Here is a 15,790-nt window from a genome sequence, read left to right as displayed (position 1 = left end):
ATATCATGAATGCTTGGTCTTGTTGTATTTGTGAGAATCTAGTGAATCTACTGGTACCTTGTTTCCCATGTAACAATAAGAAATATACTCAAAACCTGGATTAATCTTTTTAGTCACATAGCACTACTATTATTCTGAACACTACTGTACCTATTCCCAGCAGGTGTACACACATACTGTTTGTGTTTCATAGTGATTGAGATAAATGAAGTCCAAGACATTCAGTGGTTTAGAAACGGTCAAGCGTCCTCTGACTTGTCTAAAAAACCCTGTCTTTAAATTTATTTATTTATTTATTTATTTATATTTATATAGCGCCAAATCACAACAAACAGTTGCCCCAAGGCGCTTTATATTGTAAGGCAAGGCCATACAATAATTACGTAAAAACCCCAACGGTCAAAACGACGAAATTGTGATGACCATTATGATGGCACTGAGGGAAAATTACAAAAATTGTTTCACTGTCCAAATAAATATGGCGCTAACTACAACCCCAATTGCAATGAAGTTGGGACGTTGCGTAAAATGTAAAAAAAAAAAAAACAAGACAATGATTTGCAAATCCTCTTCAACCTATATTCAATTGAATACACCACAAAGACAAGATACTTAATGTTCAAACTGATAAACTTTATTGTTTTTGTGCAAATATTTGCTAATTCTGAAATGGATGCCTGCAACACGTTCAAAAAAGCTGGGACAGTGGTATGTTTACCACTGTGTTACATCACCTTTCCTTCTAACAACACTCAATAAGCATTTGGGAACTGAGGACACTAATTGTAAGTGTCATGATTGGGTATAAAAGGAGCATCCCCAAAAGGCTCAGCCATTAACAAGCAAAGATGGGGCGAGGATCACCACTGCGTAGGAAAAAATAGCCCAACAGTTTAAGAACAATGTTTCTTATGTTCAGTTGCAAGGAATTTAGGGATTCCATCATCTACAGTCCATAATATAATCAGAAGATTCAGAGAATCTGGAGAACTTTCTACACATACGCGTCAAGGCCGAAAATCAACACTGAATGCCTGTGACTTTCGATCCCTCAGGCGGCACTGCATTAAAAACCGACATCATTGTGTAAAGGATCTTACCGCATGGGCTCAGGAACACTTCAGAAAACCACTGTCAGTTAACACAGTTCATCTCTATGTCTACAAATGCAAGTTAAAACTCTACCATGCAAAGCGAAAGCCATACATCAACAACATCCAGAAACACCACTGCCTTCTCTGGGCCCAAGCTCATTTGAAATGGACAGATGCAAAGTGGAAAAGTGTGCTGTGGTCTGATGAGTCTACATTTCAAATTGTTTTTGGAAATCCTCGAGTCATGTCCTCTGGACAAAAGAGGAAAAAGACCATCCAGCTTGTTACCAGTGCAAATTTCAAAAGCCAGCATCTGTAATGGTATGGGGGTGTGTTAGTGTCCGTGGTATGGGTAACTTACACATCTGTGATGGCACCATCAATGCTGAAAGGTACATCCAGGTTTTGGAGCAACACAAGCTGCCATCCAAGCAACATCTTTTTCATGGACATCCCTGCTTATTTCAGCAAGACAATGCCAAGCCACATTCTGCATGTGTTACAACAGCGTGGCTTCGTAGTAAAAGAGTGCAGGTACTAGACTGGCCTGTCTACAATCCAGACCTGTCGCCCATTGAAAATGTGTTGCGCATTATGAAGCGCAAAATACAACAACGCAGACCCCGGACTGTTGAACAACTGAAGTCATACATCAAGCAAGAATGGGAAAGAATTCCACCGACAAAGCTTCAACAGTTAGTGTCCTCAGTTCCCAAATGCTTATTGAGTGTTGTTAGAAGGAAAGGTGATGTAACACAGTGGTAAACATACCACTGTCCCAACTTTTTTGAAACGTGTTGCAGGCATCCATTTCAAAATTAGCAAATATTTGCACGAAAACAATAAAGTTTATCAGTTTAAACATTAAATATGTTGTCTTTGCAGTGTATTCAACTGAATATAGGTTGAAGAGGATCTGCAAATCATTTTATTCTGTTTTTATTTACATTTTACACAATGTCCCAACTTCATTGGAATTGGGGTTGTATATTATGGACTGCAGATGATGGAATCCCTAAATTTCTTGCAATTGAACACTGAGAAACATTAAACTGTTGGACTATTTTTTTCATGTAGTTGTTCACAAAGTGGTGATCCTCACCCCTTCTTTGCTTGTGAATGGCTGAGCCTTTTGGGGATGCGCCTTTTATACCCAATCATGACGCTCACCTGTTTCCAATTAGGTGTTCTTTGCGCATTCATCAACTTTTCCAGTCTTTTGTTGCCCCGTCCCAACTTTTTTTAAAAACTTGTTGCAGGCATCCATTTCAAAATGAGCAAATATTTGCACAGAAATGTCATTTCGTCAGTTTGAACATTAAATATCTTGTGTTTGTGGTGTATTCAATTGAAAATAGATTGAAGAGGATTTGCAAATCATTGTATTCTGTTTTTATTTATATTTTACACAACATCCCAACTTCATTGGAATTGGGGTTGTATAAAGTGCATCCGGAAAGTATTCACAGAGCTTCAAATTTTCCACATTTTAGTCTGTTATAGCCTTATTCCCAAATGCAGAAAATCATTTTTCCCCTCACATTCTCCTCACAATACCCCATAAGGACATGAAAAAAGTTTTTTTTAATTTTTCCAAATTTATTCACATGTACAAGAAATCACATGTACATATGTATTCACAGCCTTTGCTCAGTACTTTGTTGACGCGCCTTTGGCAGCAATTACAGCCTCAAGTCTTCTTGAATATGATGGGTCATTGTCCTGCTGAAAGATGAACCGTCGCCCCAGTCTGAGATCCAGAGCGCTTTAGAGCAGGTTTTCATCCAGGATGTGTCTGTACATTGCTGCATTCATCTTTCCCTCAATCGTAATGAGTCTCCCAGTCCCTGCCACTGAAAAACACCCCCACAGCATGATGCTGCAACCACCATGCTTCACTGTAGGGATGGTACCTGGTTTCCTCCAAACATGACGCCTGGCATTCACACCAAAGAGTTCAATCTTTGTCTTATCAGACCAGAGAATTTTGTTTCTCATGGCAAACTCCCGGTGGGCTGCCATGTGCCTTTTACTAAGGAGTGGCTTCCATCTGGCCACTCTATCATACAGGCCTGATTTGTGGATTGCTGCAGAGATGGTTGGCCTTCTGGAAGGTTCTCCTCTCTCCACAGAGGAATGCTGGAACTCTGACACAGTGACCATGGGGTTCTTGGTCACCTCCCTGACTAAGGCCCTTCTTCCCAGATTACTCAGTTTAGATAGGCGGCCAGCTCTAGGAAGAGTCATGGTGGATCTGAACTTCTTCCATTTATGGGTGATGGAGGCCACTGTACTCAGTGGGACCTTCAAAGCAGCAGAAATGTTTTTGTACCCTTTACTAGTTTGTGTACCCTTTACTAGTCTTGGAGGTCTACAGACAATTCCTTTGACTTCATATTTGGTTTGTGCTCTGATATGCACTGTCAACTGTGGGACCTTATATGTAGACAGGTGTGTGTCTTTCCAAATCATGTCCAATCAACTGAATTTGCCACAGATGGACTCCAACTAAGCTGTAGAAACATCTCAAGGATGATAAGTGGAAACAGGATGCACCTGAGCTCAATTTTAAGCTTAATGGCAAAGGCTATGAATACTTTTGTACAACTAACTTCTTATTTTTTTGCAAAAATCTCAAAGAACCATATTCACGTTGTGATTATGGGGTATTGCATGTAAAAGTTTGAGGAAAAAAAAAACATACACACACATATATAACAAAAAAGTAGAAAAGTGATGCACTGTATATATATACGAGGGCTGTCCATAAAGTGTAGGTCCTTTTTATTTTTTTCAAAAACTATATGGATTTCATTCATATGTTTTTACGTCAGACATGCTTGAACCCTCGTGCGCATGCGTGAGTTTTTCCACGCCTGTCGGTGACGTAATTCGCCTGTGAGCACTCCTTGTGGGAGGAGTCGTCCAGCCCCTCGTCGGAATTCCTTTGTCTGAGAAGTTGCTGAGAGACTGGCGCTTTGTTTGATCAAAATTTTTTCTAAACCTGTGAGACACATCGAAGTGGACACGGTTTGAAAAATTAAGCTGGTTTTCGGTGAAAATTTTAACGGCTGATGAGAGATTTTGAGGTGATACTGTCGCTTTAAGGACTTCCCACGGAGCGAGACGTCGTGCAGCGCTCTCAGGCGCCATCGTCAGCCTGTTTCAAGCTGAAAACCTCCACATTTCAGGTTCTATTGATCCAGGATGTCGTGAGAGAACAGAGAAGTTTCAGAAGAAGTCGGTTTCAGCATTTTATCCGATATTCCACTGTTAAAGGAGATTTTTTTAATGAAAGACTTGCGCGTCGGGACTCAGCCGGCGCGGTGCGGCGGCACAGGAAAAATACCTCCGTGTTGATAACCATTTGTAAAATCCAGGCGGCTTTTGATGGCTTTCAGTGGAGTGAGTATATGAGAAATTGTTTAACAGCTGGACATGTTCCAACTTCTCCTTAAGGCTTCCAACGGAGGTGTTTTTCCTGTGGCGGAGTGTTGCGGCGGCTGCGAGCCGACGCTGCAATCCGCCCGCACGTCTTTCATTAAAAAAATCTCCTTTAACAGTGGAATATCCGCACGACGTCTCGCTCCGTGGGAAGTCCTTAAAGCGACAGAATCACCTCAAAATCTCTCATCAGCCGTTAAAATTTTCACTGAAAACCAGCTTAATTTTTCGAACCATGTCCACTTCGATGTGTCTCACAGGTTTAGAAAAAATTTTGATCAAAGAAAGCGACAGTCTCTCAGCAACTTCTCAGACAAAGGAATTCTGACGAGGGGCTGGACGACTCCTCCCACAAGGAGTGCTCACAGGCGAATGACGTCACCGACAGGCGTGGAAAAACTCACGCATGCGCACGAGGGTTCAAGCATGTCTGACGTAAAAACATATGAATGAAATCCATATAGTTTTTGAAAAAATAAAAAGGACCTATACTTTATGGACAGCCCTCGTATGTATGTATATATATATATCCGAATCAGACTTGGAAAAGTATTTAATACCTTCCATCCAGGAGACAGAGTCACATCTGGAAATGTTTCCTGAATCAGCTGCAAAAATCTGCAAAATGTAACAAAGAAAAAGAAAATATTCAACATACTATTGGAAACATTGTTGGAAAGCTACTTTCAAATAGCAGCAAGGAATGCTTTAAGTAACAAGAACAATCTGAGCTTTCTGATGTCTGCCAAACTGGATCCGGATCACCTCCAAAATTCAGTGGAGTGTTCTATGCCTGATATTTATCCGTGGTGCAAATTTGGTAAGAATCCATGAAGTTATTTTGATGTAATCTTTAAAACCCTATAAAGAGAAATCGTAAGCCAGAACCTGGATCCGAATCACCTCCAAAATTCAGTGGAGTCTTCCATGCCCTAATATCTATCTGTGGTGCGAATTTGGTGACAATCTGTGAAGTAGCTTTTTTTATTTTTTTACGTAATCTGTAAAGCCTATATAAAGTGAAATCTTGATCCGAATCCGGAATCATCTTGAAAGTGGGAATAGACTGCATCTGTCTGCTATCCAGGACTCGGGGTAGTTCCATTGTGTGGTGAATACTATGACCCGCTAGACTGGTGCATGTTCCAGAACTTCACATGATCTGACCTGTTTTTTTTTTTTTCTTGTCTTTTCATTAACCTCATTTCCTTGTTGTTATATGGACACTTTTCCTTGTTGCCATTATGACTGATACTGTTATTGTCACTGTCACAGTTTGTCTTAGGTTTGTTGGGTGTTTTCACCTTTAACACAAAAAATGGAGAGCTAATTGCTGCAGTAATATTAAAAAATGTATATGATCTTAATGGTCTGAGCCAGTTGTGTCTCGGTCTGGAGTAGGATCTATCTATTGACTGACCGATCAATTGATAGGGTGTGTGTGTGTGTGTGTGTGTGTATAAAATGTCTCCTTTTTGTGGTCCTGTGAGCTATACAATTTGTACTGAGAAGTAAGAAAGGAAACTTAAGTCCTATAGGTCAGAGGCGACAGATTTGTAAGGTTAACTGGATGAGAGTCGAGACTATGCCTGGACAGGATCTCGTCTGACATGGATTACTTCCCCAGGCATGGTTGGTACCCCTTACAACTGGTACTGGGTCAATGTAGATGAAGTGTTTTGTCAAGAATATAGACAGGTGGGAATCAAAGCTAGGTCTATATACTGGTCTCCTTCTCCCTGAGCTACTTGCGTGTACCTATGAGGAGTGTAACTAGTATTAGCTGTCCTCAGACCAAGTCTGGTTGACAGTGCAGATTGACACAAATGTGGAATTCCAAGAGCTAGCCGGAAAACCGTACAATGTCATTGGGGAAAATGCCTGTTGTTCATGGTGGACATATGTGTACTGAATAAATGTTACATGGTATATACTTCTCCAAATCTTCTGCTGGTGGTCACTCAAGAGAGAGTAAGACAGGGCCGGTAACATTGCTGGTGGGATATGAGCCCTATCCGGTGTGGCAGACTCTGCCACAAGAAGGGCAGGTGAGGGCTAGTGGTAGGATAGAGTCTGGGGAATGGGTTATGTCAGGGTCGTGGGTCATCTGCTCCTTTCGGCTGCCTCTGCCTCAAGCCGGACTTCAATGCGGGAGACAGTCCACAATGGCCACGCACCACTCGGGGCTGTCCTTGGCAAGAGCTTCCCAGGAGTCTACTTGGATGTCTCCAGCCTTAAGGTGGTGCTTTTAGGCAGCCTTTGTACCGCAGCTTGGGTCTGCCTACTCCTCTCTTCCTTCCATCATATTCTGTATAGAAGACTGCTTCAGAAGGCGGTGATCATCATGTGCCCATATGGTCACCAACGCAGTTGGCACTGGGAAAGGAGGGCTTCGACGCTCTGTATGTGGCACGTGCAACATCAGGGATGCGGTCCATCCAGGTATTTTCATGAGGTGCCTCAGCTGTTGCTTTTGGGTGCACTGGAGTCGTCATGTGGCAGCAGGTAAAGGATCTAATTCTCGCCTAAGTAAAGCAGACAGGAGCGAACCACAGCTCTCTACACTTACACTTGGTTTGCATGGAATTCCTGGCCTCTTACACATTTTTGCTTGTAGTTTACTGTACGCTGTGGCGCCAGATCCTTCTTTCGACTCCTTGCCAAGGACTGTTGTGCTGTGACAAGGTACTACCTAGGTATATGACGTGCTGGACCATTCCAAGTCTGGTGCCATTCAAGAGGATGTCATGGTTCGGTACAGTGACCTCAGAGAGGGCTGGAACATCACCTCTGTTTTCCTCACATTGATAGTGAGACCTAGGTCTCACGATGCTGCAGCATTGAAGTTATTGAGAAGGCATTGCAGTTCATCGGGTGAGTGTGCCACCATGGCTGAATCATTAGCATACAGTAGTTCCTTGGCACAGAAGGTTCTTGTACGGGTTTTGGCCCCAAGCCAAGCAAGGTTAAAGAGCTTACCGTCTGTCCAGGTAGACAGTGTCATTGAGGGGGCACAACTCGAGCACAGCAGTGAGGTAAAAGGAGAAGAGAGATGGGGCTAAGACACACCCTTGTTTCATGCCTTGGAGTCAGAGAGGGTGCCTGCAGAAGACACCTGGGCTTTCATGCCAGTGTGAAACTGCAAGATAAGTCTGACAATGCCTGTTGGGCAGCCAAAGTGTTTCAAGACTGCCCACAGGCACTCTCTGATGACATTATCAAACACTTTGGTAAAGTCAATAAACACCACGTGGAGGGGCAAATACTATTCAATGGCTTTCTCCTGCAGTTGGCGCAAAGTGATCATATCTGTTATGGAGTGATTGCTACAGAAGGCTGATCGCATTTCTGGAATCACTGCATCGAAGATGGGAGACATTTGGCTGAGGATGATTATTCCAAGGACTTTGCCAGCACTTGTTAACAGTGATATCCCTCTCTAGTTTCCACACTCTTGTTTGCTTCCTTTCTTCTTGAACACTGGGATGATGATGGCGTCCTTCAAGTCCTGGGGGATGATTCTTTCCATCCAGACAGTGGACAGTACATCATACAATGCATTGGTGATTCTTTCGCCACCATACTGGTAGATTTCGGTGGGGTTCCTGCCACTGCTGGGTGCTTTGTACCCCATTACTGTTGTAAGTTCCACAGCTAAACCTTCCAAGTACTCCAGGACATGAGGCACTGTCGCTACTAGGGCTGCCACAACTAGTTGACTAGTCACGACTATGTCGACTATTGGATCCGTCGACAACTAATTTATTAGTCGACGAGTCGTTTATTTTATTTAAGTCTTTGTTTTTCTCTCAATTCATAGTTTTAGGCAGCGAGCCGTCCTGCCGTCATTTGGACGTTCAAATTTTGGGAAAGACGGCTGATTAAAACAGTGGCCGTCTTGTTCAAAGCCATTTAAAATGCGCAGTTTACCGACAGAGCTGTCAGGGTGTGGGTGTGTGTGTGTGTGTGTGCGCGCGCGCTTGCGGAGTCAACTAGCTGCAGACTGCGAGCGAGGGAACCATCAGTGCACTTGAGACAGAGAGCGCAGAGCAGAGAGGATTTTAACCAGAGAGAACATGTAAAAAACACACACACACGCAGACACACCACACACACACAAACCAAAACATGGAGCTGCTCCTTTACTTCTCTTTCCACTTTCTCTACCTGCGTGGTTCTGATGGCACCGTCCTGTTCACACCATGTGCGTGTCGTGTACTGAATTTACGAGATCATGAGATGATATAAACTGTCAAATATCCTTAAAACATCCTAAAATGAGAATATATAAATGAACTGAGCAAAAATTACGTATACACTGGTTAAAAATAAAACCCTGCTGTGGAGAAACTGATGTCAGAGGCACAGATCACAAAAAGCAGGTGAGAAATCCGAACTTTAATAGCTGTTATTTTCCAAAGGTATGTATTTATTAAATCTTAAGCTTAATGCAGTGTTCAAGTACAAAACATGACTGATGAGGAGAAAGAAAAATTACTTTTAAAAATGACTTCATCACACTAAAATGAACTGGAGTCAGAATAAAAATACAAGCTGCTGATTTTTATTTTTCAAAGTTATTATAAGCTGCAGCTATATGTTTTATTCATTTCAAAGTGAGTTACCTCTTATTTTATTCTGACTTATTTATACAAAAAATAGGGTGGCCAAATCAGCCTGCATTGCTCTGTTCAGTTTACATCAAAGTTTTACTGCACGTCTGTGTATTTTTTCCTTCTTTATAAGAGTTTGGTACCACACTGTTTGTATTTCTGAATGATTTGATATAAATGAACTCTAAGAAATAGTCACTGATTTGGAAATGTTCATGTTTTCATCCCCTGACGTTTCTGGAAAATGCTGCAGGCCTTAATTTAGGAAATTACGTATGATCCGACTAGTCAACTAATCGCAAAAATAATTGTTTACTAGTCGACTATCAAAATAGTCGTTTGTGGCAGCCCTAGTCGCTACCAACCGTGCACTGAAGTCCCCAGCAACAGAACGGTGTCTGTGGGATATTACTGAGCGTGGTGCCAGTGCCAGTCCCAGTGCCATTCCGTGGACTGGCGGGCCTTCCTGGCCTAGGTCTGGTGGACACCAAAGCTACCCCTGCTTGGGTTACAGAAAATAACCCATGTAAATACAGCTTTCCTTAAGTAGTTCTAAATTGACAATGTGTCCAAAGTATACACCACTGTTAGCCATAAATGAGTCAGTGATAAATGTACAGATTTACTTTGTAATTGTTGATTCCCATCCCAGTCTTGTGTATTTGCCTTAATTGAGTCCAGGTGTGGGGAGGAGTGATCAGCTGAATGAAGGCACCTGGGCCCATTGCATCTATTACATCATAAAAGGACCTCAAGCTTGGGACCCTTTATTGTGCATTATTTGTTTTATTTTGTATTTTATTTCAAAATAAATGCACTTTCTCACTAAATTGTTCTGTATTCAAGATGGATGCAATAATGTCACCAACTGACAAACTCACTACAATAAAAAAGATGTATTGCACTTATTTTTTTGTGAGACATCATCTACCTGGTTCCATTGACTGGCTGCAGGAGTTTTGCACCGGGACCTCTGACAATGTCTGCATTGAGCCACAAAGGTCTGTTTATTCCTTTACTTCTGTTCTTTGCATTCAGTAGATCCAGTGACACACCAACTGACTCTATAGCCTTGAAGTCCAACTTGATGCCTGTCAAGGAAATTCAACATATTAAAATGACAACACAAATAAAGCGCTCTCGTCTGATTTGTGGGAAGTGACCTTTTCTGGAGTTGAGCACAGAATCCAGCCATTGGTCCAGAGTGTTGTCACTATAGATGTGAGGAGGATGGGCCATGATGGGGATAGGCTTCTCTAAAGCTGTCCCATAACCTTCGACAGTGACATCGGCCTCCAGTATCATGGCATCACCTGGGGCAATGTAAAGTTAAGCAAATATTCCTTGTGAAACAGCAGCTGTACTTAAGACCACCTGCATTTGTCTGTCTGCGTCTTATGTCTGGACCTGAATATCTATACAGAATCTAACAAAACATGTGCACAATAAGAGAAAGGCTCTGTGGCCTCTAGATTATGTGAAAACTCTGATATAACCCCCCCCCCCCCAAAAAAAGGTATTTTTTGGAATAGTCAAACTTGATTCAATGAAAGTGCGTGACCTTTCATTTAGTCTGTGAGGTGGAGAGCAACACATAGCGCTGTTTTTTTTTTTTTTTAAATGCACAAAACACACTGCTTGGCTTTAAAAAAAAAAATACAATAAGTCTATTTCAGATGATCAGCGTGGAGCCTTGCTCTCTTAAAAGGCTTTATTTTACTCATTGTGCTGCTCTGGAAAGTTGTAACTTCTACTGATACATTGATTAGCACCTTATATGAATGCTCTATTGTCTTCTTCTCTATTTTTTGTGGGAGTGTTACAGCGCCACATATAGGTCTGGCATATACAGTGTCTTCAGTGTTCCACAACTGACATGGAGCATTATTAACCAGTTCGGGAAAGATATTTTTGTTGTTCTAACGGTTCGAGAACATCCCAAAACCAGAAATGTTAAAATACTGTTTCTGTTCGGAACAAGAATGATCTTGGCCTTGTCATGTTAAGAGATACTGTAGAACCTTCAAATACCACATTAAAGATTTAAGTGAATGTGTTTATATATTGGAGCCTGTCTATATAATTTTGACCCTGATTGTGCACCCAGTACTTGTTTTTTAAAGTTATTAATGATGTCATTCCATGATGGAAAAACAACAGTTCAAAGACATCATTAAAAAGCCAAAATCTCCACTGACATTCATACCCATGATGAGTGTATGTAAACGTCCCACCACAACTGTACACGAGGCAAAATGAAAGAATGGATCCTGGAAAATTTCAGTTTGCTCTCAGGAAAAAAGTTTTACTAATTACTCAAATTATATGAAACTCACTGAAAGCATGAGTTTTGGATCAGGGACATTCAAAAATAATGGTTTTATAGTGGTGCAGCTTAGCTAAAATTTCCATAACAATTGTTCAGTTTGCAGATTATTGGATGAGTTAATAGCATCTTAAGAATGAATAGTTTGCACCATATGTCTTGCTTAGTTATCATGTTATGGGTTAACATATGTCACATGTCATAGAATCCAATGGACGTCGACCGTGTTTGACGTTTATGTTGGAGACTAAGCATTCAGCATAGTCAGAACTATTCCATTTATTAATCCTATTCGCTCAACCAATATTTTGTATCACTTTTTACCAAAATTGAGGTAACTTCAACTTTTGACCCCTGTACAAACTGAAACTGACCTTAGTCACCTTTTTTTTTTTTTTTTTACCATTTTCAGTCATAGATAGTCCAAACTATACCTTTTCAGAATTCTTATCACACAAATATGGTGGTATAGTTTTCAACATGATTGGAGCATTTGTAAATTTTGACCCCTGTGTAATTCTTTATTGATCCCTGGTAGCTCATTGAAGGTCAGTTCCAGGATGTCTCCATATCTGTAAATAAACATTAGTTCACTTAGAATATGTGTGCCAAATTTCATGCTTTTATCACAAACTGTGATTGTTTTGGTTATCTGCAGCACTATTAATCTTATGAGACAGAACACGTTTAGACACTGGCACACTGTAAAAAAGGAAAAAAAAAAACAATGAAAACTTTGAAATTTAAGATGACCTGCTGCACAGATGTTTTGGACTTATTCAATTTAGGAGATTAGTTTTGACAGTGAACTAGTTCAAATTAAATGTTTAAAATTGAATAAACTCAAAAAGTCTACGGAGCAGGTTGCAGAGTTAACACTGCAGTCCGTGCTCTTCATTAGAATAAATATTCATTAGTCTTGCAAAAACAAAAAAACATTCAAAGAATGTAGGCCTGTGTATATTTACTTGCTAGAGCCTGAGTCATTTCTTCTTTGGTGTTGGCTCGGTGATACCATGTGGCCAACAGGCCGTCAGGAGCGCCGATGTCACCCATCTGAACCAGAAAGTTCAGCATGTCTCCACCAGTAGAAAACGAAGGCTGACCTGAAGAACCTGAGTGGTCAGTCAACACACACACACACACACACACACACACACACACACACACACACACACACACACACACACACACACACACACACACACACACACACACACACACACACACACACACACACACACACACAGAGTCATGTGAAGATATTGTACAAAATTGCTGAAACTTATTGTTTAAACCCATCAAAATTCATTATTTTTCAACATCCATTTACTCCAATCAAGGGGCAGCGGGGGGGTAGGTGTCTATAGCCTATTACAACAGTCTTAGGACAAGAGGAAGGGTCCACTGTGGACAGGGCCCCGATCTATCGGAAAGCCACATATAGACAAAGAAACCCATTCACACACCTACGGTCCATTGAAAATTCCCAGTTCACCAAATCTGTATATCCTCGGAAGTGGGAGAAAGACAGAGCATCTGGGGGAGTCCACACAAACATGGTGAAAACATACAACCTACCCACAGAAAGGATAAGGGGGGAAGCGACAGGGGTAACATATGTCATATGTCAGAATCCAATGGATGTTGACCTTATTTGACTTTTACTTTAGAGGCCATGCATTCAGCACGATCAAAACTATTCCATTTATTAATCCTTTTAGTTCACCCAATAATCATGTATTTTTTATGTAGGCCATGGTACACTGAGGCTGCAATTCCCTTAAGTGATGCTGATTATGTCAAAATTGACTGCTGGCTCATAGACTATGTGAAGCAACAGCGTTAACCACTGAACTTACGAGTCCATTATTACATACACACACACACACACACACACACACCACACACACACACACACACACACACACACACACACACACACACACACACACACCACACACACACACACACACACACACACACACAGACATTTCGTATTTTCTGGAGTATAAGTTGCATGTATTTTTGTTTAGGAGGTCTTGTCATGTATATACCAATAAATATATAAAAATCACTAAAATATTGATTAAAAATAATGGCTGTTTGTGTAGGGCTTTCCCTGGAAACAAAGCATTAAATAAAATAAGATGCAGTAATACAATCATTAACACCAATAATAAAAGTACACTACAACAATCCACAAGAGTCCCTATTTCAAGACCTATTAAAAATCAGATGGACTCACATTTTTATTGCAGTGTTTTCAGTGCTGTAGCCCAGAAATCCCCGTTCATCTGAATCAGTAACACCCAACATGTTGTCCAACACACATTTATTTATTGTGGTGTTAACATGGCTTATCCTCTTTGAGGATCTCATATCAAGTCTCACAGCTGCATTCTGGATCATTTGTTAATGATCCAGAGAAAACTTGCTGAGCCAGAAAAAACAAAGAATTGTAATCAGTTAGACGACTCACATTTGATAACATTTATTGCGACAGCAGCACATAGTTAAGAGTTTGGCATCTAAAAGTGGTGGTTCTACACTAAATTACTCCTCAGGCGACACTGCCCCCCCCACCTAAAAAAAAAAAAAAAAAACAGACAAAATTTTGCACAAACAGCCATTTTAAATTATTATTATATTATTATTTTCGAAGTGCCCCTGAAATTGCAATTGAAATAGACATCAAAAGCCCACAGGCTGCAATATTACTTTATAATTTTTTTCAAAGGTGTTTAAGTGTAGCAGTGTAAGGTGACATTTTCTTTTTGTACCTGACTTCTTAGAGAGTGTAACAGATGTAACGGTGATGATGATGATGAGCAGAAGTGCCACCACTGCTACAGATATGATGATCAGCTGCTGTTTTGTGAGAATGCCCAAATAAAGTCTTTCATCGCTGTCCTTTCTTGAGTGTGACGCTCACTGTTAGGCCGCACCCTATAGATCACAGAACAATACAGAGGAATAAAACCAATCCATCGACTGAAAAGACACAAGGCAATGACCAAACCTCCAACTCATAATTATTATGGACGAGCTGAGTACTCTGTTGAAGTAGAGACATCTTAGGCTCATAATGATTTTCTCAACCATTTGCTTAATTAAAAAAATTAATGAGATTTAATGTGAATAATGAGCAGATGAGTAACTGGCCATAATCCACCTGTCCATGGAAGTAGCACATACGCTTTCATTTTAACCCTTTATCACCCGCCCCTACAATGAGACTACGGAGCCCAATTGTTTCATTTAGTGCTGTAAGTATTTTAAACTAGGATTATTTTCTCACTTGATCAACTTGGCCAACTGAAGTCACCTGCAATTAGCAGGTCCACGTCAGCAGACTGTAGGTAATGAGGCATACTACAGTAACGCTGGTGCATCTCACTAACTGTGCCAGTCATTGGAGGATTTTTGTTGCCTACCTGTGTATACAGCGTGTAAAAAAAAGTATGTAACCCATCACCATTTTCTCAGTAAATATATTTCTAAAAGTGCTACTGACACAAAATGTTCACTGGATGTCAGTCACAAACCAAGTAATACGCACATGCAAAGAAGAAGAAGAAAAAACAAAACAAAGCAAGTAAGTACAGAAATTAAGTTATGTGTAATAATGTGAAATGCCACAGGAAAAAAAGTATTGAACACATGAAGAGAGGGAGGTGCAAGAAGGCATGGAATGCCAAGACACCAGCTGAAGTCTATGAGTAAATAGAAAGTTATCCTGCCCCTTGTCATTGCAAATTAATATCAGCTAGTTCAGTCTCAACAGATGGCCTATAAAAAGGTGTTTCTTTGACAAAGTGTCACACAAGAAACATCTCATGATCAGTAAAAGCAAAGCGCTCTCTCAAGATCTTCGCAACCTTAATGTTGCAAAAAATAGTGATGTCACTGGTTACAGAAGGATTTGTAAACTTCCGAATGTTCCAGTGAGCACTGTGTGGGCCATAATCCAGTAGTGGAAAGAACATATACTGGCCACGATCAGGTGCTCCTTGCTTGATGGAGAGGAGTGAAAATAATTATCAGAGGAGTTGTCCAAGAGCCAAGGGCCGCTTGTGGAGACCAACTGAGCAATTGTTTCAAATAAATCAATAAGCAATGCACACAACCGCCATGGCCTGTATGTATGCTTACCACACAAGACTCCATTGCTGAAGAAAAAGCATGTTGAAGCTCATTTAAGTTTGCTGCACACCATTTAGACAAGCCTGTGAAAAACTGAGGTAATATAATCTGGTCAAATGAGACTAAAACTGAACTTTTTGAATGCCATAATACACACCATGTTTGGA

At 40.8% G+C, this 15,790-nt stretch overlaps 1 protein-coding gene across 1 annotated transcript in view; it reads right to left on the bottom strand.

Annotated features, from left to right (window-relative positions):
• The window catches only part of fam151a (family with sequence similarity 151 member A), a 62,396-nt gene extending 49,789 nt beyond the window's left edge, over nt 1-12,607 (bottom strand). Inside the window, exons 1-4 of the mRNA XM_034182693.1 lie at nt 12,446-12,607; nt 10,315-10,464; nt 10,083-10,242; nt 5,099-5,156 (exon numbers count right to left, since the gene is read on the bottom strand). Coding sequence (XP_034038584.1) covers nt 5,099-5,156; nt 10,083-10,242; nt 10,315-10,464; nt 12,446-12,554 — 477 coding nt within the window. The 5' untranslated portion in view covers nt 12,555-12,607. The remainder of the gene's footprint in view (nt 1-5,098; nt 5,157-10,082; nt 10,243-10,314; nt 10,465-12,445) is intronic.
• Between the last annotated feature and the right edge of the window lie 3,183 nt (nt 12,608-15,790).

Source organism: Thalassophryne amazonica, chromosome 12 (assembly GCF_902500255.1).
Source record: "Thalassophryne amazonica chromosome 12, fThaAma1.1, whole genome shotgun sequence".
In the NCBI taxonomy this organism is placed as follows: domain Eukaryota; kingdom Metazoa; phylum Chordata; class Actinopteri; order Batrachoidiformes; family Batrachoididae; genus Thalassophryne; species Thalassophryne amazonica.
Note: the sequence above shows the minus strand (reverse complement) of the source record. Positions and strands in the feature narration are given on the sequence as shown.